General features: G+C 33.5%; 1 protein-coding gene across 3 annotated transcripts in view; it reads left to right on the top strand.

Moving 5' to 3' along the window:
- The first annotated feature begins 743 nt into the window (after nucleotides 1-743).
- Nucleotides 744-22432, top strand: part of LOC126758068 (cytosolic purine 5'-nucleotidase) — a 103574-nt gene continuing 81885 nt past the window's right edge. The window contains exons 1-3 of one of the 3 annotated variants that reach the window (XM_050472079.1): nucleotides 1189-1288; nucleotides 3729-4054; nucleotides 7765-7850. In XM_050472079.1, coding sequence (XP_050328036.1) covers nucleotides 4010-4054; nucleotides 7765-7850 — 131 coding nt within the window. In that variant the 5' untranslated portion in view covers nucleotides 1189-1288; nucleotides 3729-4009. Of the gene's footprint in view, nucleotides 1289-3677; nucleotides 4055-7764; nucleotides 7851-22432 lie in introns of all 3 variants that reach the window. The other 2 variants (XM_050472078.1, XM_050472077.1) reach the window with 2 other exon arrangements.

Raw genomic sequence — 22432 nt, 5'->3', positions numbered from 1 at the left:
TAATTTGTGAAGGGTATTATAGCAGAAACTAACGTTTTCTTCTTCTTTTTATTTAATTATCCATTAGTCTACAAGATGTTTTATTGGGTACAACTGCAGTCAGTAAATCCCGGAACTAAATATCATTTCGAGTTCAAATAAGGAAGCTTTCAGAGATATATCCGACATCTTCTGGCAATCTCCTGTTTTTGTTGTAACGAGAGAAAACAAAACTGGCCTAATTTGGAAGAATGCTACCGAGCTTATAGTCCATGACCGAATAAAAATCCGTTCTGTTCTGTTCGTATTAAAAATTATTATTATAAGTATTATTTAAATAACATTATAAGAACGTAGTACAAATTGCAATTTTTTCATTGACAAACTATTAACACATGTTTCCATTTCGTACTGGGTACCTGCCTCACTTCAAGCTTTCGTGACAAAAGTATTTTGTTTACAAACAAGATCTGACACACTGATTTGTGTTGTTATTGTTTCCACTTCTGTGGTGTTTTTGTTTTGTGTTTGCTTGTTCAGCCGGCAGAGAACGTTGATTATAATACACGGCAGCCGGCTGCCGCTGCTGTTGTTTTTGTTTTTGCTATTTGTATTTTTGTTATTATCACAATTTCATTTCTTTTCGCATCATGCGCTTTTCGCTTCAATTCTTTCACGTACAACAAAAAACAGCTGAGTTCTGACGTTTCAGCAGAGAACGACTGCGACTGCGCCGCAAATGTCAAATTGTGCAAATGCAAAGAACACAAGTGAAAAGCCGAAGAATCAATTGGATAAATCGCTGTGCGTTAGGAAATTTGCATTTGCCGACAAATTGGAAAGTGTTTTGACTATATTTCTGTGCTTTTCAAAACGTTTAATTCACATAAATAATCGTGAGCATAATTAAGAAACAGAAAATAATAATAATTTCCGTGAGTTTTTCCGAAAAGTTGTGCGGGTCCTCAAAGCAAGTGTGCCGGCAAACGTGACAAGTTCCAGTGAAAATTTTCAGCGTTAAATTTGTTCAATCTTTTGTGTGTGAGAAAACGCAGAAATTACGCAAGTTGTTCAACGCAACGCGTCCACGCCGCCCTGGAAGTGTGTTCACATTGAAAGAAAGCAGCCGCTTGGTGTACACAAATCTGTGCGTCATCATTCAATTGTGTGCGGAAATTAAGCACGCCCCCCACAAAGCGTTAGCAGGAAAAACTATTGGAACTGATTTATGCGGCTTTTCTGCTCGCTACGGCATTTAACAAAGAAAGCGCAACGCCTTTCTGCCGCCGCAACTGCTTACACTAGAAAGGTACACAATCATAAACACCAAACACATCCGTCAACAAGCCTCTAACACATTACATACTCACAAACTTAGTACGTACTAATAGAGATAACACATATTTACTTCGCAAATCGTATTTGTAAACCTTATCAGCATAAAAGGTTTCACAATTTTTCCATTTGGCGTTTATGGGTCTGAATAATTTTAATGTTTCCATAATTTTCTGCCTCCTGCTGTGTAGTTGCTTGACTGCTGCGCATATAATAACCCCCCTTCGATTATTTGTTCGGGAAGAAATACATACCATGTACTTATGTATGTATATACATATGTACATATGTATCTAAGCATCATATGTGCCTTTTTGTGTGGGAGCGTTTGGGGTTATATGACAATATCCATGCTGTCCACGTCCTTCTCCTTTGTTTATGCCAAAATTCTTTGCTGTGATTTCTCAGCATGTTTATGCAGCGCCTAGTATCCTCGCATTTTTGGGTTCACCTTCTGCGCTTCTTTGGGGTTTTTCCACGCATTTCCACAATTTCTTATTTTAGTATTCTCATTTAGCGGCATATGTGCTTGTCCATACATACTTATGTATACATATGTATATTGTAGATAAATATGGTAATTTAGTTTGTTTAGTGAAGTCATACAAATGTACATATTACATACATATGTACATAGAAACAAATGTGCGCAGCGGCATCCATAAGTATTTGCTACTGACATGTGCCTGAGTTTATCTATGAAGTGCTTCATTAAGGTGTTTTTGTGTTTTCGTAGTCAGTTGGGCACAAAATTATTCCATCAATATATTGTATAATACGGATATGAGTATGTATGTATGTACAATATGCTCACAGTGCTAGAAATTACAGAAAATTAACCAAAATATATTTTCTATATATAAAACAGTTATTAAGTAGGAAAATTGGTTGATATTTTGGGTAAATATTAAAAAAAATAATATTATTTGTGTTGTTCTCATATGCCGACAGTGAATTTTGTACAGTGCTGTGTTTGTGTCAAAAATGTATCATTATATTTAAGTAATGTGAAAAATATTATTATTTGAGGCTTTGTAAGACACCACTCTCTTTTGTTGATTATTTTGAATCCACATCTGTCGTTGTTGTTGTATCTGTAGAAAACATTCGTGAATTAATATGTTGGAATACTGCCTATTTCAAAGCCCTTGGCCGAATAAAAATTCGGGTCCATTCCGGTTACGTAAACCCGACTATCGTGGGAGCGGCAAATTGGTCCTATTCCCGCAACTTCTTGGTCCAATATATTTATATTACCGACGAAAGCCTTATATGTTTAAATTCCTCAATAATGTCACAGCTCCATCTAATAATGAATCCATGAAAGGATCTTTCACAATTTAATGTTTTTTCTTCGCACAAACAGCGTGAAACTTCAAGGTAATACATAGTAGTAAGCTGAACAATGTACTGGGAAGAACTCTTATTACAGCGTTAGTCCACACAACTTGATTTTGTCATGTCCGTCTTTCCTTGTTGTTGTAGTAATTTGGAGGAATACTGCCGATTTGACAGTTCTTGGCCGCATAAAAATGTTCGTCCGTTTCAGTTACGTAGACCGGACTGTCACGGGAACGGTCACGCCCGTCTGTCTATTCGCGGGTTATACGCGAATTTGTTCCTTGGTTTTTTAGATATCGGAACCGGTGAAATCGGACCACTATAGCATATAGGTACGATACAAACAGTCAAAATCATGTTCTTGCGAAGGAAACTTTTTTATTTGACAATATATCTGCCTTTTTGATTTTTTAAGGACCACCCTAAAAGCTAGGCTCTTCAAGTGAAATTTCCCATATAGAATTTAGATCTAACTCTTCCATGTAGGATTTTTTTTACACATGTGTACTATATGAGCTTTTTGTATTAAAAAAATTGTACTTAAAAGCTTTTTCAAATAATTTCTGAAATTGTTTGAAAATAAGTAAAATTTATTTACACACATTTCCACATACATATGTAGATATGTAAGCCATTAAAACATTTAGAAATAACTAGCTTCATAACCAGACAACAGTTAACACCCTGTGCCGTACTTATGTACGTACAAAATTTTTAGCATACATACAGGCTGAACGCTAAAAAGTTGCATTTGAAGTGCATAGCTTTGAAGTAGACGCTCCAAAACACAAATATAAATATGTTAGTATGTGTATGGCTTACAAAACCAATAACAACAAACTTAAGTTAAGCGGCTTTTACTGTCTAACGGTGCAGAAGAGCTTATGTTTGTACATACACACACATAAAAACGCACAATTTCACTTTCTGGACAGCAAATGTTGCTCAACTGTCAAAACTAATTTTTTTTAATTAACTGCAGTTTGTATTTTCTGCTCCACTCTGCTTTTGGGTTTTCGCAGAATTCGCAATATTTTGGTGCCACACAATTTAGCAGCTCATTAAAATTGCAGACACGCCGAAACTTTGCAAACAAGAAAAGATCTTTTTGATAATAAACAGTTCTAAGATTTGCTGATAAGCGCATTTTTACACACAAACAACAACGATAAAAATTATAATAAAACAAAAAAAAAAAAAAACAGAATAAAAGCCAACAAGCACGGTGTGAGGGGCTTTGAGCGCAACAGGCAAAGTGTCTATAAGCAAGTCATTAACTGCAGCACTCCGTCGGGCGCGAGCCACTGCAGCAGCCGCCAGTAGTTTTCAGCGACTTCAAGCGTACAAAGCGAAAATGTCTAGTTTCGAGCAATCGTCGGTCGTCAATGCAGCTGCACTGGTAAGTATGCGCTTTTTGGCGCTTCAGTTGAGTCATTCTACTTGCTTTTTACTTCTTTTCGGCTTTTGACTCGTTAAAAATATTTTTTAAAAATTCTTTATTGCTTTATTTTTCATCTTTTTTTATTATGATTGCTTTTTAATTCTTCATTAGTGCCTCTACATGCAATTTAAATTTCATTTTGTAGTAAAAGAAAAAGTTATCTAAAGTTCCATAGCTTCGTTGCTTCGTACTTCGAAGTCCACGCGTTCAGTTGCATAAGTCAATGACTGCTTAAGTACAAAATTTATTTTCTCGAATCTTCTCAGCATTAAATATTTATTTCTTGGTAACTGAGTCTGTGTAGTGCCCAAATGCCTGTATTTTATGCCGAACTAATCGACCTTGACCTTTCTCTCATATTATTACACGGAGGGAGCTTATAATTTTGCTTGATGCTCTCTCTTCTTTCATTCATACCTTTTTCATACACATTTATATTGAAAATATTAAAATTCATTGATTGGTCACAGTTTGTAACTGAGTTGAAATTTTAGTAAGTGTAGCGCCCATCTCCTAAATATTATATTTTACGTCTAATTATTAATCTCATTGTAAATTCCTCGAGGGAGTCCTCTTGAATTGCTAGAATTCGAACAGCCGTTAATGCTTTTAAAATCATATTTTTTGTGACAAAAGTAGAACCAACTTGCGTCCGTTCCAAATGTTCATATAATAGTTTCAAAAATTCATTCGTCCAATTATCGTCAAAGATGGAGCCATGTATAGAAGTTCACGCAAGTGAGGAAAGTTCTCTGAGCGCAATTCACTTGGAAGTGGCCAAAAACGATTATTTTACATATGGTTCAAGCAGCTCACTTCCGGTCTTAGATCAAGTATCCTTTGGGAAGCCAAAGAACATGCGTTTGAAGGCGAGCTAAAGTGAGAAGACGAAACATTCCTTCCCAGGGTTGTGCGCTTGGTTTGGGACCCGCCTCTAAAAAAAAAACACACCCAATGAAAAAACAGCCTGCTGTTGTAAACTCTGCTTTAACCGCGAAAGTAGTGTCTACGCCGATAAAGAAGAAGAATCATCATTAATCACGTTGCTATAATAGTGTAAAATATTCTCCGGCGCTTAATTTGTAAGATCTTCATAATTTTTTCTCCCCAAAAGCTACAGTTCCGTATTTCCATATTCTAAACTCTTTCAAATAGTCGGATCCTGAACATTTCTATCAAAAAAATAATGTTATATCTTGTTTGCTCGTACTAAAAGTTCTAACTAACCTCAAAATGTATACTGTTGACCTCACAAAAAGTCAACTTGCGTCTGTTCCAAATGTTAACATAATAATTTCACCAGTCATTCTTCTAAGTAATTTTGATTACGTTGGTCTTTTATCATAAGACATCCACAGAGCTTATAATTTTAACTCTGGGTCCACATCTAGAAATGTTTTCTTCAAAAACGCCAGTTCCGTAATTCTTTTTTCAAAACAGTCGTTTGAGCCTGAACACCTATTTCTCTTTTCAAAACTCTTTCGAAGAGACGTCTCAGCCTGAACACCTATTTCTATTATCAAAACTCTTTTGAACAGTCATTCGAGCCCCAATACCTATTTCTCTTTTCAAAGTCGTTCGAGCCTGAACACGTATCCCTCAATGACCCCTAATCTGAGCCGAGTTGACTTTGACACCGAGGCGGTTCACAACCTCTCATCCAACGAATTTTAGGTCCACTGTCATGTATTCCGTTGAAAGAATCTAAAATGACCCTTTACTTAGTATCCGCCTTGAACACATCTTCCAATGTTTTTGTTTCCCACAACCCTACTAACAGAACAACTCTTTTGCTGTAAAAATATGATACCCGTTCCTCGGAAATATCTAACTTGCAAAGTCCATAGAGTCAATTGGCAGTCCCAAACTTTGGTGGAACGTGGGTTTCATCTGCTACTACAGAACGCAAAGGTCGTGACCGATTCTCTCTGGAGCAATGGAAAAGTCAGGTTCAGTAGAGTAGACACCGAAAAACAACCGTTTGCCCTTTTACAAAGCGAAGATCTCTTCCGGGCGGAGTGGCAGGAAGTTGGAGTTGTCTAAAGGTGGCAAATTTCTTGGTCTCACATTAGACCAAACTTACGGGGGAATAGTTAATTGAATTTAACACTGTCCAAAGCCACCAAGGCACTCATGATATGCAGACACCAAGCCGACAGAACCAGAGGCTGCAAGCCAGGTATCATAAGATGGCTGTAGACCAATATCGTAAGGCCTATTCTCACTTATAGAGCGGTTGCTTTACTCTTCTGCGAACTTTTGTAACCGCCTTCTAACTTCTGAAATGAATGGCTCCTAATAACAATGAAGTCCATAATAAATTAGAGTCAAAGCTCGACCAAACGAAAATTACAATTTTTCTGTATGAAATTTCGCATGGAAAAACTAAAACAATGCCAACAGCGTCAGTTAACTTAAAAATATAACTGAAAATTTCAATTTCATACTCCAACTGGCACAGTTAGTTTATATGCGTCCTCATTGTGTCACGTTACCACTCCCATTGACATACAAAACTACATACAAACATACAAACGAACATTTGAAAATAGCTCGTAACACGAGCGCCGTATGTATGCCACGTGCCGCATGTTGCACATTCCGCACTGTGCACTCCATCACACGGCGCTGCACGCTGCTGGCTTCATTGGAAGTTCCAATTTGGAACTTGCAGTTTCGCTTTGTTTGCCACCAACTAGCAATCTCACCAAGGCAATATTCAAAGCATCCAAAGGAAACAAAGGAAACGGTGAATTGCGCATACAACGGTATTTGTCATCCGCAGCGTGACGTAGAATTACGATTGCTTGCATTGTGTGCGGCACTGCTGCCCAGCCACCTTCGCATTGGGGTCCTTATCTAGTCTCGCTTTGGGTCATAAGCGCCAGCTTGATTGCGTTCGTTGTTCCAGTTTTATGATTTTGGTTGATTTTAGTTGCCTTTTTATCATCATTTTTTATTATTATACCCTGAACAGGGTATATTAAGTTTGTCACGATGTTTGTAACACCCAGAGGGAAGCGTTGGAGACCCTATAAAGTATATATATAAAATAGTCTCACAGTTTTTAATATATACGATATCGTTTTGAAATTTTGTAAACGTCATTTTCTCTTCAAGAAGCTGCTCATTTGTCGGAACGGCCAATATCGGACCACTATAACATATAGCTGCCATATAAACTGAACGATCGGAATCAAGTTCTTGTATGGAAAACTTTCACATTTGACAATGTATCCTCACCAAATTTGGTATAGATTATTTTCTAAGGCAACAATGTAATCTCCGAAGAAATTGGTCAGATCGGTTAACTATAGCATATAGCTACCATACAAACTGAACACATAGTTACTAAAAGAAATGCACCTGTGAAGGGTATATTAGCTTCGGTGCAGCCGAAGTTAAGGTTTTTTTTTTTATTTTTTTCTAACCTCAATATTTGCCAACTCCAGTCTCTTTTCGGCGTACTGTACTAAATTCGCTCTGTTGCTTTCGCAGTTTTATCTCTTTTATTTATTTAGCATTTATTATTTTTATTTCTCCGTTTCTTCTTCAACTTTATTTTAAATTAAAATTATTTGTAGTTACTTTGGCTAATTTTGGATTATTTCTTTTGAATCAATTCGTCATCTCAAATAAATTGCTTCTGTTGCTCTTCCTCTTTTCAGCCAATGGCGGAGGAAATTGACAACGCTATTGATCTTATGACGCCACGGTCAGCGGAGAAGAAATACTACCGCAAAGCCAGTAATAGGTGAGTGCAATTTAGATCTAAACCAACAAGTAAGGTTGCCTGAAGTAAAGTACTAACGAATAAGATTCCTATTTTTATGTAAAACATTTGAAGTCCCGGTTTACATGAAATGTAAAATCGGCCTAAACGTCTTTGTAGTTCATTCCTAGTAGCCTTTTAGATGTCAATTAAGGGGTTTGCATGGATTTCCTCGGGTAAAAAAAGCCTTTCTTCAACCATTTTTTCTCGTATAAAAAATTAAATATTTTATAAGATTTTGTTTTTTTAAAAACATATACTATTAGCAAAGAAATTCTGGAATTTTTGGAAAAAAATATTTTAAACTCGCCCACTGCGACGCATTCCCGGTGACCCCTCGGAAAAAAGATGCGCCCGTGTTGGCAGAATGACTCCTTACAGGATCATCTAAAGTGAAGAAATACGTATTTTAGTCAAAACCTTAACTTAGACGAAGAAGAAATTTGAAAATTCCATTTTTTGCAGACATTTTTACAAAAAAATTAAAATTTCGAATATTCTCGAAAAAATCCTTCATTCAAGTCTTTAAGAATTGTATCTCAAAGACCTGTGTAAGATTTCATGAACATCGGTTAAGTAGTTTTCGAGAAATCTTGCCAACCGACTTCAAAAACGCGGTTTAAAGATGGCGCACTTAGCCTAGCTAGCCTCGAGCGCACAAGTTCTCAAGGCTGTATCTCCGAAACTATTACTCGGATCAACTTGAAAATTTAGGACAATATTCCAGAGGTGTTGTAGAATTTAGTAAGACAGAAAAGTACTATCTGATCAAATTTGACCCAGACTGGTCCACTTATGCTGCGCAATAAAATTAACTCAATATACATTTTTTTTGGATTGACACAATATTTTTTGTATTCGTGTGAATTTTGATCTGCTTATGTCAATGACTGTACGTTTAAAAGCTACATATTTCTTTACGTCGTGAAAAGTTTGGTCTGGTGATTTTTACCTTGAACAATTGAGCAATGAGTTTGCTCGAAATTTTTTATTTCCAATGAAATCACGGCTATCAAATCGTTGAAAATATTACAGAAATGTTCGGAAGAGTATATTTTATCAGGAACTTAAGTATTTGAGTGGCACAAGATGAGTGGGATGATCACATCGAAAATAATTAAAGAAATGACGTCGAGTTGAGGTCGTTAAAGATATACTTGATAACGTAGCTGAGGACCCTATATTCATGAAATACATTATCACTGGCAACGAGGGTTCATGAATATGACGTCGAAAGAATCTATCGAATAGCGCCTCAAAAATAAGCTGAAACCAAATAAACCAAAATTCGTTGAAGGCGCTGAAGGCCATCACAGTCGAGACTTATAACAGGTGTTTGAAAAATTGGATTAAGCCTTGACATGCTTGTATCCTAGAGTCTATTTTGAGCGCAGTAATTATGGTTTGTATTAAAATTCGTAAAAATGTGTTTTTATTTTTGCTAAACCGCGTGAAATTCGGGTATATCTGGGTGCTTATAAGGTCTCCAAAATCAAATCAGGAATTAAGTATCGACCTAATTTACTTTCAGAATAAGCTTATCTCTGCTTATGGACTTACATTTTTGGTATTTTAGCCTCAAATATAAACCATGATTTGTAATGGTTTAGGTTAGTTACAGGTTATGTTTTAATACTAGTGAATCCTCATTAGTCGAAATGTGATTAAAGTCTCTTAAGTGAGCGACTATTAAAAATATTTTGACAATAATATTTTTGTTTTTCGCTTTAATAAATAACAGCTACATAATTAACCCACATTTAATTTATTTCCTCAGTGTATACGTTTGTGCATCAACGTCGTGAACGATCCGAAATATATCAAACAAACACTCGTGAAAACAATTACCAGCGTTAACACCACCAACAATTCTCGACATCAAAAACCAAACTCTATAAGTCACTCATAATTCCCGTCCTGCTATATGAAATTGTTGCGAGTTTTTGAAGAAAAGTTCTGCAAAGATTTATGGTCCTGTGCGCGTTGGCCACGGCGAATACTTCGATGGAACGATGAGCGATATACGATGACATTGACAAGTTCAGCGAATACAAAATGTTGATTGAAAACACTCCAGCTCTGAAAGTATTTTTGGAGAAGGAACTGGCTACGCTCGAACTCGGCTATAATCGCGTAAGCGGTGTCTAAAAATAACGCTCAAATCAGGAATGACGACCTAATTTACTTTCAGAATTTTTTTCGATGAACTTACATTTTGTTTTAGCCTCAAATATAAACCATGATTTGTAATGGTTTAGGTTAGTTAACAGGTTATGTTTGAAATACTAGTGAATCCTCATTACTCGAAATGTGATTAAAGTCTCTTAAGTGAGCGACTATTAAAAATATTTTGACAATAATATTTTTGTTTTTCGCTTTAATAAACAACAGCTACATAATTAACCCACATTTAATTTATTTCCTCAGTGGATATGTTTGTGCATTCAGCATCGGGATCCGAAAATATTTCTGAAAACAATTACTTATCGTCCGAAATTGTAACAGCATATCAATAGATTACTTGAGTCTAAAAATAACGCTCTTGACGCACATTTTTTTCGAGTCAAGTTTAGGGTCAATGAGGTTCATTACGTTTGATATGAATGTAATTCTGACACAGGCATATATACTATATAATATAAATATAGGCAAGATTAGTATACATATGTAGGTGTATTTCGTCATTCAAAAACAAGTATCAATATTATCAATTGTTTAATTGATGGTAACTTTCCACTTGTTCTTATTTGTAAACATATAATTATACCCTGAATGGGGTATATTAAGTTTGTCACGAAGTTTGTAACACCCAGAAGGAATCGTCGGAGACCCTATAAAGTATATATATAAATGATCAGTATGTCTAGCCGATTTAGCCATGTCCGTCTGTCTGTTCCCTCAGTTTTTAAGATATCGTTTTGAAATTTTGCAAACGTCATTTTCTCTTCATGAAGTTGCTCATTTGTCGGAACGGCCGATATCGGACCACTATAACATATAGCTGCCATACAAACTGAACTCGGAAATGCCTTTCATGACAAAAATTCATTTGGTATATGTTATTTTCTAAGGCAACAATTGGAAATTGTTCAGATCAACTATTAAAGCTTCTCAACTACAATACCTAACAGAAATGCCGTCTTCTCTGTTTCTTGTTTTTAGGTATTATTATGTAAATTCCTGCCGTTCCGATAAAAGACCATTAGTGGTTGTACTTAGATGTAATTTTCAAAAGGCTCAAATGCATCAGTTGGTCCTCAAATTACCTCAACTACAATACATCCACCGTTCTCTCTGTTTCTAACCACCGTTGAGCCTTTAATATTTGGAAACCTCAAGAGAATGTGAAAGTGAAGAGATAATCATCTACACTGCGTTCGTTGGGCACATTAAATATAACAAGTAAATTCTTACGTAGTGGAATTTTTTTCTGTCATTTGTTGATTCTTCCATTAGCAACAAATAATGAATTTATTTAAACTTTTCCCAGCAAGCGCTCCACCACACACCTTACACGTATCTATGCTTGAGCATAAATTATTTCGCTCATTGTGCCTCTGCGAGTACTTGTATACTTATACTACTCTCTATGGTATATATGTATATTTACATACATACATACATATGAGCGTGAGGTACTGAGAGCAGCTGATCATATCTTTAGGGCTAACTTTTTAACTTATTTCGGGCGATTTTTTAATATTATTGTTGTAAGAACTTTAGTATATACATATGTATATTGTGACAAAAAAAGTACCCGGAAATTGTAATTTAAATTCGCCGGGTCGATTTCAAAAAGATGTAATATATTGTGCTAAGTTGGTAGGACTGTCCTTAATTAGTAAGCCAAATAAGAGCGCGATCTATCAACTAGTTTATTTAAGCAGCTGCTTAAGTCGGTACACCCCAGCAGTGCGTTACGAATTTTACAAATTTTGTATTTCTAACCAAATTTTGTTGTTGTTTTGTTGGAAAAGGCTTACCTTGATTAAATTTTATCAAAAACACAAACCGACGCGTGGTACAAAGTCGAGAGATCGAGAAATCGTTGAAAACACCCTTCGTTCGACGACCTTCGACCTCTATGGTGGTTGAAAATTGTCAGACAAGTGTTAGAGATATGGCAAGAGAGCTCGACATCTCTCGCGAGTTCGTTGGAATGTTTTTGGTGGATATTTTGGGTATGAAACACGTTCTTGCTCGACTCGACCCAAAAAAGCTGATTTTTTTTCAAAAAGAGTACCGTAAAGAGGTCTCCTTCGACAAGCTTGATCTTGCGAACTCCAATTCTACATTCATGGAGAGCATTATAATTGCCGATGAGACGTGGACTTATGAGTTTAATATGCAAACAAGTCAACAATCATGGGAATGGAGGGAAAAAAACGAGCCGAAACCAAAAAAAAAACCACGCCAAAGCCGCTCAAAAGCCAAGGTGACGCAAATTTTTTTTTCGATGTTCGTGGTTTGGTATGTACATATATCATGAACTTGTACCGTCTGTCCCGGTCAATAAGGAGTTATATTTTAGCGTATTAAGGCATTTGCGTGAGAACATCCGTCGAAAACGGTCGGAATTGTGGAAGAACAATTCATGGATTTTACACGATGATTATGCACCGTCGTGTCGAATCGCGATTGTGACCGAATATAAAGCCAAAAACGCAATGAATTCCAGCGATCAACCACCGAATTCACCAGATTTGGCTTCGTGTGATTTTTTCTTGTTCCACAAATTGAAAATGCCGCTCAGTGGCCCCGTTTTCAGTCGATCGTAGAGATAAAACAAAATTCGCTGAAGGAACTGAAGGCCATACCAAAATGTGCTTATGAAAAGTGGTTTGAGGACTAGAAAAGTCGTTGGCATAAGTGTATTGCATCTGGTGGGAATTACTTTGAAAGCGACAAAATAAATATTAATGAATAATCAAATATTTATTTACAATTTCCGGGTACTTTCTTATCACAATGTACATATGGAACATAAGTAAATGCTATGTAATGAATATATATATATGTATGTATGGATATATATAAAAAACATATGTATGTTTTTCAGTGAATTTTCGAATCGTTTTTCTCTCTTCCTTTGCTTTTGAAAATTTCATAAAAAAATACATTTCAAGCACACTCCCAACAAAAAGTAGCAAACACAATCTTCAAGCACGCCGCTATCTTCCAATTGTTTTTTATTTCCAATTTGTGTGTTGCTTAATTTTTATTCTTGTTGTTTATTTTGGTTTTGTTTTTAAGAAAAACAAAGTCGCTGACTATATAATGAAGACTCTATAAACAAATGCCAACGAGGTGCGCTGACCTCATAAACCCCCAACCTCCAACACACCACGCCACACCCCTTCCAATGCCATTGTCATTGCTTTCGTAGGCAAAACAAAATGCCAACAATAACAACTCGAATTCATACACCACGAAAATAAAATTGAAAATAATCTTGGGAGAATACAAAATCAGAAGCCAGTGCATCTTATCAAGAGCGTCGAGCGAATGCTGTCGCCTTGATTAGCATGCATTGACAGGGAGGAAAGAGAGACTATGTGAATGTGGAGTGTAAATGATCGAGGGAGTCGTGAGTTATTAAGTCAACAAACGATTCAATTGGAGCAAAAAAAAGAGTCGCATGTAAATGATATCGACTTCACTTTTTGTTTTAGAAAATTAGAAATTTCAATTGCAAATTCTGTGGGACGAGTGTGGGAGGGAGGACTGAGAGTCCAGTTCCACTGGTACCAGAAGAATATCGTAACCATCACAGCATAAAGCACCGTCATCAAAATGTGTTTGTTGCTCAACGCTTGGCTGGCTTGACGCCAATCGGCACACTCGAGTCACCCGCGGGATTACCGTTAATTCTGCTCACAATCATCCGATCCATATTATGCTGCTTTGAGGTGTAGGGTCGTTGGACCGTCAAAACAATGCCTATCACATTTTCTATCAATAGCTTTGATGCTCATATTTGTGCTGACATCTCGCGAGCTCGCTGTCAATGACTTTGCTTTGATTTTGATTTTTTTAATTTTGTTCCGATGGATTTACGTACAGATCTAGATGCGTTCGTCTATTTCTGTATTTGTTTGTTGTTTTTTGCGCATCACGTCGCCTAAATTATGAGTTTTTGATTAATTTAAAAACATTTCAATAACAACAACATGATGCCTTGTTATCAAATATTTTACCGGCGCCCACGTAAAAATTAATTGCATTTTTGTTATCATCTTTTTCGATGCATTTTTTATGGACTCAGTGAAAATCACAGATTTTGCATTTCAGTACTGTGAAGGTATGCATCGTTGTTGTTTTTTGAAGCTGGATCTTATTATGTTGGACGAAAGATCTCTACTTAATTTTCTGAAGATATTTCACATTCTGATTTTCCGTCAACCGGAAGAACAGAGACTCTTATGAAGGTAGTGTGGGGAAGAGCGAAAATATAGACCGATTTTATCTTTTTTCCTCATAGTTTTTATTTGAGTTGTTTGTAGTATTGCAAAGTGGCCTTATATAAAAACCGTTGTAGTCCACAATCCCAAATCGACGAAAGTTGTAATTCGGGGATCTTCCTATTTCTTTTATAAACTTTTAGTCGGATCCCGACGGTTGACCAGTGCAAGGTCTTTTGAAGATTTCATGATAATAAGATTCCTTACTGTTAAAAATAATCGAATAAGATCCATATACCCCATATACCAATACAAAATCCAATCGACAGTCAACCAAGTGGAGTGCACAAAATGAACCCGATCCAAAGCGTGGAAAGATGCGACAGTTGGCTGGAAAGATTATAGCGTCTGTATTTTGGAACGCGCACAGAATAATTTTTTTTGACTACCTTGGAAAGGAAAGAGAGTGACTATTACATTGCATTATTGGTCCGTTTGAAGGACGAAAAACGGCCGCATTAGAAGAAAAAGAAAGTCCTGTTTCACCAAGACAGTGCACAGTGTCACAAGTCAGTGAAAACGTTGGCAAAACTCCATGAGTTGGGCTTCGAATTGCTTCCACATCCACCGTATTTTGCAGATCTGATTCAAAATGACTATTTCCTGTTCTCAGATCTCAAAAGAATGCTCGCTGGGAAGCAGTTTTTGTCCCATGAAGAGGTGACAGACGAAACTGAGGCCTTTTTTGAACCAAAAGCCAAATCGTAATAAATAGTTTCGAAAAGTTGGAAGATCGCTTAATCAATGTATCAGCCTTGAAGGGAAGGCCTTTTTAATCAATATATCTGCCTTGAAAATAAGGTCCTTATAAACAATGTATTATCCTTTAAGGGAACTGCCGAAAAAAAAATGTATTTAATATGGCAGGCCGTAGACTTTTCAATTGACCTGTTATGTGTGATGTGCTAAGAAATTATATTTTCTTGACCACACTTTGGGCTTCTTCTTCTTTACTGGCGTAGACACCGCTTACGCGGTTATAGCCGGGTTCGTAAGAGAAATTCCTCCTGGAGTGTTCTCTTCCATCCGGACAACATGATCCAGCCAGCTCAGCCGCTGTCCCTTGATTCGCTGAAATATGTCAATGCCGCCGTATATGTCATTGTCCATGCCTCCGAGCCATATAGCAGGACGGGAATGATGAGGGTCTTGTAGAGTTTGGTCTTTGTTCGTCTGGAGAAGACTTTACTTTTCAATTGCCTACTCAGTCCAGAGTGACATCTGTTGGCAAGAGTTATTCTGCGTTAGACTTCGAGGCTGACATTGTTGTTGGTGTTAATACTGGTTCCAAGATAGACGAAATTATCCACGACTTCAAAGTTATGACTGTAAACAGTGACGTGCGAGCCAAGTCGTGAGTACGACCACTGTTTCGAACTACTCAGAGAGGTTCTTTCCGATTCTGACAGAGCTTTTGGTGTTGCTCAACGTCAGCTTACACAGCCGTATTAGCTTTGCGTGGATACCAAGTCCAGATATTGTATAGCGGCATAGAGGTAGTTCCTTTTCGTGCTGTCGAAGGCGGCTCACCTAGGGCTTTAAATAATAGTCTAATCAGAGTCTAATAGAGCTTCGTCTAGTCCCATATCCATAATAAAACGATTTAAAATCATTATTTTCTCCTTTTTTCGACCGTTTAAAAATAAAACTACTTTGATAAGACATCACAGTGGAAATTTTATAAACAAACACTCATAATGTAGGTATTTATAGATCGAACGGTAAACAAGTAGCGCCACTAAAGTGTTGCGTCTAAAAATTCCGCCCACACAGCGATTTTTGCAACCGTGAACGCAACGCCCAAGCTCGAGTATTTCGCATATGGAGACAACAAACGGCCGCCCGACAAAACACGTGCTAAACAAATGCTGTGATTTTCGTATAAATCTTTTTTTTCGTTTTCGAAGCGCTTTATTACTTGCTCGAATACGTAAAACTGTCCGCACATAAATATTTTCGCATTAGTTTTTATATAATGACAAAGTTCGCTCGCCCGTAATCACTATGAAAGAATTTTAAGACAAAATAATTTACTGCTTCTTTTATTTTTTTGTTTTTTTTTTCTTTGTTTAAATATACATACACATTGTTGTTGTTGCTTGGCTAGTGTTATCAGCGCGGCTTATCGCGTAGCGCGATTCGAGTGACTACTGATTGACTAGCAAACAAAAATTTTGCTCGCATAAAAATATTTACAATTAAATATTACAGTCATAACTTCATAGACTTGGCATTATTAGTGGCTACATGTGTAGTAAATATGTATAAATACATATAGGTACTATCTATCGAGTGTTAAGACAGCCCGTATTGTAATGCGGATTGTCAATCGGACAAAGCATTTTACTCACGTACGAACGGAAAGCAGAACAAATGTCATAACTGGTATTATACAGATGTCATAACGGGTATTATACCCGTGAATTTTTAGTCGCGTCAAATATAGTTTGTCAAATTTGTTATGATTTGTTTGTATATAGTTATATAAGTAGTATTAACGCTTTCCAATACACATTATACCCATCACAGGTTGGAAAATTAAATTTCTCCGAATTTAAAACACTTTTATTCCATCGAATTTATTATTTCTTTTTCGACTTTTTCATTTAATATGAAAGCTTCGACGTTAAATTTCCATCCTCCTATTCATTTTCAATCAGTAAACGGGGAAATTCTCCAGCAATTATTATTTGCTTTAAGTCACTGTTGCAAAGAGGGTATATAAACTTGGCAAACACTACGATCTTCACGTTCAAATTTGGGAAAGCGATCAGTCGGCCAACGCAGTTTTTTAGGCGACAGTGAATTGTTGAATTTCTTGCCATAAAAGTTGTTTAAGTGGGATGCATTTACTTACTTATGTATCTAAATACGAGTACATATACATACAAATGTGCATAAGTATATATACGTATGTATATAAGAAATGTGTTCTGTATACGTGAGTGTATATACATACATACATATGTATGTACATATCTACGCGTGCATAATGACAAGTGCATGCTTGCGTATTTGAATATTAGAAAAGTGTGTCATTCATAACTCGATATATGGATACATTTGGGTATGGCAACACTGTGAGAAATAGCTGACAATAAGATCTTATTAATATAATAAAAGTATTGTATTAATGTATGTACAAATGAACTGAAGATTTATATGTAATTTTCACAAAAGATGACGATATCTTTTATGAATTTATCTTCTGAGAAAATTTCTACGTTCTGTGATTTTTATATTTTAGAAATTTTTGAAAAAATATTTTTTTTTATTTTCATGTTTTTTGTTTTGGTAAAGGTTCAGGAGAGCGGCTTTTCCGAAAACGTGCACCAATTTTCACGGGAAATGTCTTAAAATTCGTGTTTTTAATTCCAATTTACGAATATGTATGGCGCGTTATCTATTTTTATGTTTTTTTGTAGTAAAAACAAAAAGAAAAATTATGATTTTGCACGATATTTACGCTATAAATGGCATCACTGTTCGAAATTCAATTTGATACTAGTGATACAAGCAGCGATCGGTTTCGAAATATCGATACTCTCGATATTAGAGACTAAACAAGAATTGATAAAAATGAGAGAAACATAATAGAAAAATAATAATAGTTGGAAAAATAGAAAGAAATTAAAATATCGATATTCTCAATATTCTAGTCTGAATGAGAATTGGTTTGAGAAATACGTAATAGGAAAATAATAATAAAAAAATAAAAAGAAAAATAAAAGAATTCTCAATATTTGGGTCTAAAAGACCGACCAGGGTTATTTTTTTTCGAGCGCTCGAAAAAAAATAACCCTGGTCGGTCCAACACCCCGGCGTTCATAATTCTTCTGTGTCCAACTTCTTCTTCTTTCTGCAATAATAATGAATTATAAATTTTCCTATTACGTATTTCTCCTTCTAACCAATTCTCTTTCAAAAATATCGAGAGTATCGATAATTCGAAAACGATCAGTGCATAAATCAATAGATTCGAATTTACAACAGCGATGCCATAATTTCGAACATAACCTTGCCATTTTCGTTGAAGTGAAGTAATTGTGAAGTTTTACATATTTTTATAAAAATAACAATAAAAACCATTTCTCTAATTAATTAATTAAAGAACATCAATAATTACGTGTATATAATTGATAGAACATAAATTTTTAACATCTAAAGGCGTGTAAAGTGCAAAAGTGAATTTTTGATTTCGGGAAATACGATGTTTTTCTATTAAAACAAAGAAAATATTGTTTTTAAAAGCACGCGCCTAACATATTCGTAAATAGAACTTATTTTAAGACATTTCCCGTGAAAATTGGTGCACGTTTTCGGAAAAGCCGCTCTCCTGAACCTTTACCTTTGTTTTTTATGATTTTAGATTATAAAATAATTAAAAAACAAAATATTTTCTTAAAAATTTTTATTAAAAAATGCTTTCTTCAAAAAGTTGTTTCACAAAAATTTTTATAAAAAATACTTTCTTCAAAAACTACTTTCTTAAAAAGCTATATTATTAAAAGAAATATTTTCTTCCAAGAATATTTTCTTCAAAAAACATTTTCTTAAAAGTTTTTATTATTAAAAAAATATTTTCTTCGAAATGTTATAATTTTTAAAATCAATATTTTCTTCAAAATTTTTAATTTTTATATAAAATTTTATTTTATTATTTATTATTAAAAAAAATATTTTTTCAAAAAATATTTTCTTCAAAATTTTTATTATTAAAACAAACAGTTTCTTAAAAATATTTATTTATAATAAATATTTATAATGAATTTTTTCATCATTTTCTTGAAAATATTTCTTTATAAAATATATGTTTTTCAAAAAATATTTTCTTGAAAATTATTGATTTTAAAATAAAAAAATATTGTTTTAGAAATTTTCAAAAAAAAAATATTCCCTAAAATATTTTATGATTTCTCCAAATAACAAAAGCTTTTTAAATTATTTTAAAATTTTTGTTATATAATAAAAAGAATATGTATATTTTTTCTGACACAAAAAATTTTTAGAGGATTAAAAAAATTCTATTTTCTTAAAGGTTTTTATGATTTAAAAATGTAATTTTTACCTCGAAATTATTTGAAATTTTGAAAAAATAATTATTCTGTATTTTTTTGATTCTTTAAACAAAAGAATATTTTCTAAGAAATTCTTGAAACAAATTTTTTTTTTAAATTATTTAAAAAAAAAAATTCTCAAAAATTATTCTCACTTTTGAAAGAAAAAACAGAAAAAAACTTTCTTATAAATGGCAGATTTGTAAAAAACTGGTTTAAAAAAGACATTTTTGACGTCGAAATTATTTGAAATTTTGATTAAAAACAATTATTATTATTTTTTTTTGATTCTTGTACAAAAACCAAAGAATATTTTCTAAGAAATTTTTAGAAAAATTTTCATACAAATTATTCTCATTTAAAAAAAAAAAAATACTTATAAATTGTAGATTTGTAAAAAACTTCTATGAAACTATTAAAACAAATATTTTCTGAAATAATTAACTGTTCTTAGATTAAAAAAGTATTCTCCTAAGCATTTTTGTGATTTAAAAAGAAATTTCCTGAAAATTATTATGATTTTTAAAAAATATTTTCTTTAAAATTGTATAGTTGTGAAAAAAAATATTCTCTGAAAAGGTTTTGAAAAAATAATTTTTCTAAAATTTGTTTGAATTAAAAAAACAACAAAAACAACATTTGCTAATAATTTCGTTTTTAAAGAAAAAGTTTTTGCCGTAAAAATGTGTATAAAATGAAATAATATTTTATAGAAATTGTTATGATTTTTGAAACAAAAAAACGACAATTTTTTTTGATTTTGAAAAAGTGTTTTTATTGGAAAATGAAAAATGATTTGAAGATTTCGGTAGTGAATAATATTTTTTTAGAAATTATGATTTAAAAAAAAAATCTGAGAATTTTTTATATATTTTGGAAAATGAGAAATGATTTGAAGATTTCGGTAGTTAATAATATTTTTATTACAAACTATAATTTTGAAAAAAAAATTCTGAGAAATTTTTATGATTTTGAAAAAATATTTTTTTGGAAAATGAAAAATGATTTGAAGACTTCGGTAGTTAAAAATATTTCTTTTAGAAATTATGATTTTTGAAAAAAAAAATCTGGGATTTTTTTATATTTTTTGGAAAATGGAAAATGATTTGAAGATTTCGGTAGTTATAATATTGAATAAATTGCTACGATTTAAAAAAAAATCTGAGAAACTTTTATGATTTTGAAAAAATATTTTTTAGAAAATGTAAAATGATTTGAACATTTCAGTAGTTAAAAATATATTTTTTTAGAAATTATGATTTTTGAAAAAAAAAATCTGAAATTTTTTTTATATATTTTGGAAAATGAAAAATGGTTTGAAGATTTCGGCAGTTAATAATATTTTTATTACAAATTATAATTTTTGGAAAAAAAAATTCTGAGAATTTTTTTGGATTTTTAAAAAATATTTTTCGGAAAATGTAAAATGATTTGAAGATTTCGGTAGTGAATAATATTTTTTTAGAAATTATGATTTAAAAAAAAATAATTCTGAGAAATTTTTATGATTTTGAAAAAATATTTTTTTGACAATGAAGAATGGTGTGAAGAATTCGGTAGTTAATAATATTTTTTAGAAATTATGATTTTTGAAAAAAAGTTCTGAGAAATTTTTTTGAAATATGTACATAGTTAAAAATGTTTGTTTTTATTTTTATTGTTATTATTGCTATTATTTTTATGTTTTCTATTTTCATTTTTATTTTTTTTATTTTTTTATTTTTTATATTTTTAATGTTTCTTCTTGATTGTAGGCTGCACTTGGCAACCATTTGCGCATTAAATACGTTAATAGGTAAAAAGTTATTAAAAAATTGCTGAAAGCGCACTCAAGTTCGGTTTGTCACATTTCGTTACTTTCTCCTCACTAAGCACTTAACTACACATGACAGCTGTCAGTTAAACAGCTAAACTTCAATCAAATTAAACGCCTCAAATGAACAGTAATTAAACGGCAAATCAACGCAAGAAATTGACAATAAATACTTGAATAGTATATAAATAAATAGACGAACATAAAATACAAAGAGTGCTTACATAGAAAAAAGTTGTGTGACTATTTGGATGGAATTTTATGAGCTGACTGTCAAAGTCCAAGTTTTATTTGATATGAGTGTTAATTAGGTTATAAATCATAAACATTATTTGAAAATATCTCAAAATTTTTCGGTAAATTCACAAAATTAAATTTTAGATTTACGCTATATAACCAATTTGTTTTGTATACTTAAGGTTCAGTTTCCGGTTAATTATACGAAGCTTTGATTCATTCATGAGAATTGTGTACTGAAATACATACATACATACATATGTACATATATACATTTGCAACTAAAGGAAGTTTGACTTTTTCGGTTTATGAAATTGGACACGATTTCGTGAGAACAAATTGAGATAATACTTCCTGTGAAAGCGTGATAACAGTAATGAGTTACCCAAAAAATCTAGAAGATTTTTTAAACTCTCTCAGACATTTTCCTTCTTTACTTACCTATGTACATATATTCATGTATATATCTACTATAGCTATTAGCTACCTCCCTTCAAACTGTCAAGCAACAACAACACAAAAGTCAACTGTCATAGACTCTGTGGCTCTCCGAAGGTAGTGACGTCGTTAGAAAATGTCTTGGCAGCCAACTTCTCATGAAAGTGAAGTTGTATTTGAAGAGTCTTTGCACCCAGCATATCACCACCAATCTTTGAATAACGAAAGCTAGTTGCTGAGCACTGCATTGTGGCACGTTTTCATAAAAGATATAAGGAAAACTAATGTTTTCTAATATGTAGATTATTTTTAAGGCATCTTCGGTCATTAAGTGATACATAGTGAAAATTATATTTCGGGATTTAGCAACACTAGTGATGCAATTTAGAAACTCACAACTTTATCGTAAAGTTTGACATTTTTCACACATACTTGGAACTTTTTGACATGTAAGCGCTTTTCGTGTTGTTTACGGTAACTTAAAATATTCATCTCGATCAGAAAATGGCATGAAATCACGAACATTGTTCTTCGATTATTTTTTACAAATTTCGACGT

Source organism: Bactrocera neohumeralis, chromosome 5 (genome assembly GCF_024586455.1).
Source record: "Bactrocera neohumeralis isolate Rockhampton chromosome 5, APGP_CSIRO_Bneo_wtdbg2-racon-allhic-juicebox.fasta_v2, whole genome shotgun sequence".
In the NCBI taxonomy this organism is placed as follows: Eukaryota; Metazoa; Arthropoda; class Insecta; order Diptera; family Tephritidae; genus Bactrocera; species Bactrocera neohumeralis.
This window is presented reverse-complemented; position numbering and strand designations above follow the sequence as displayed.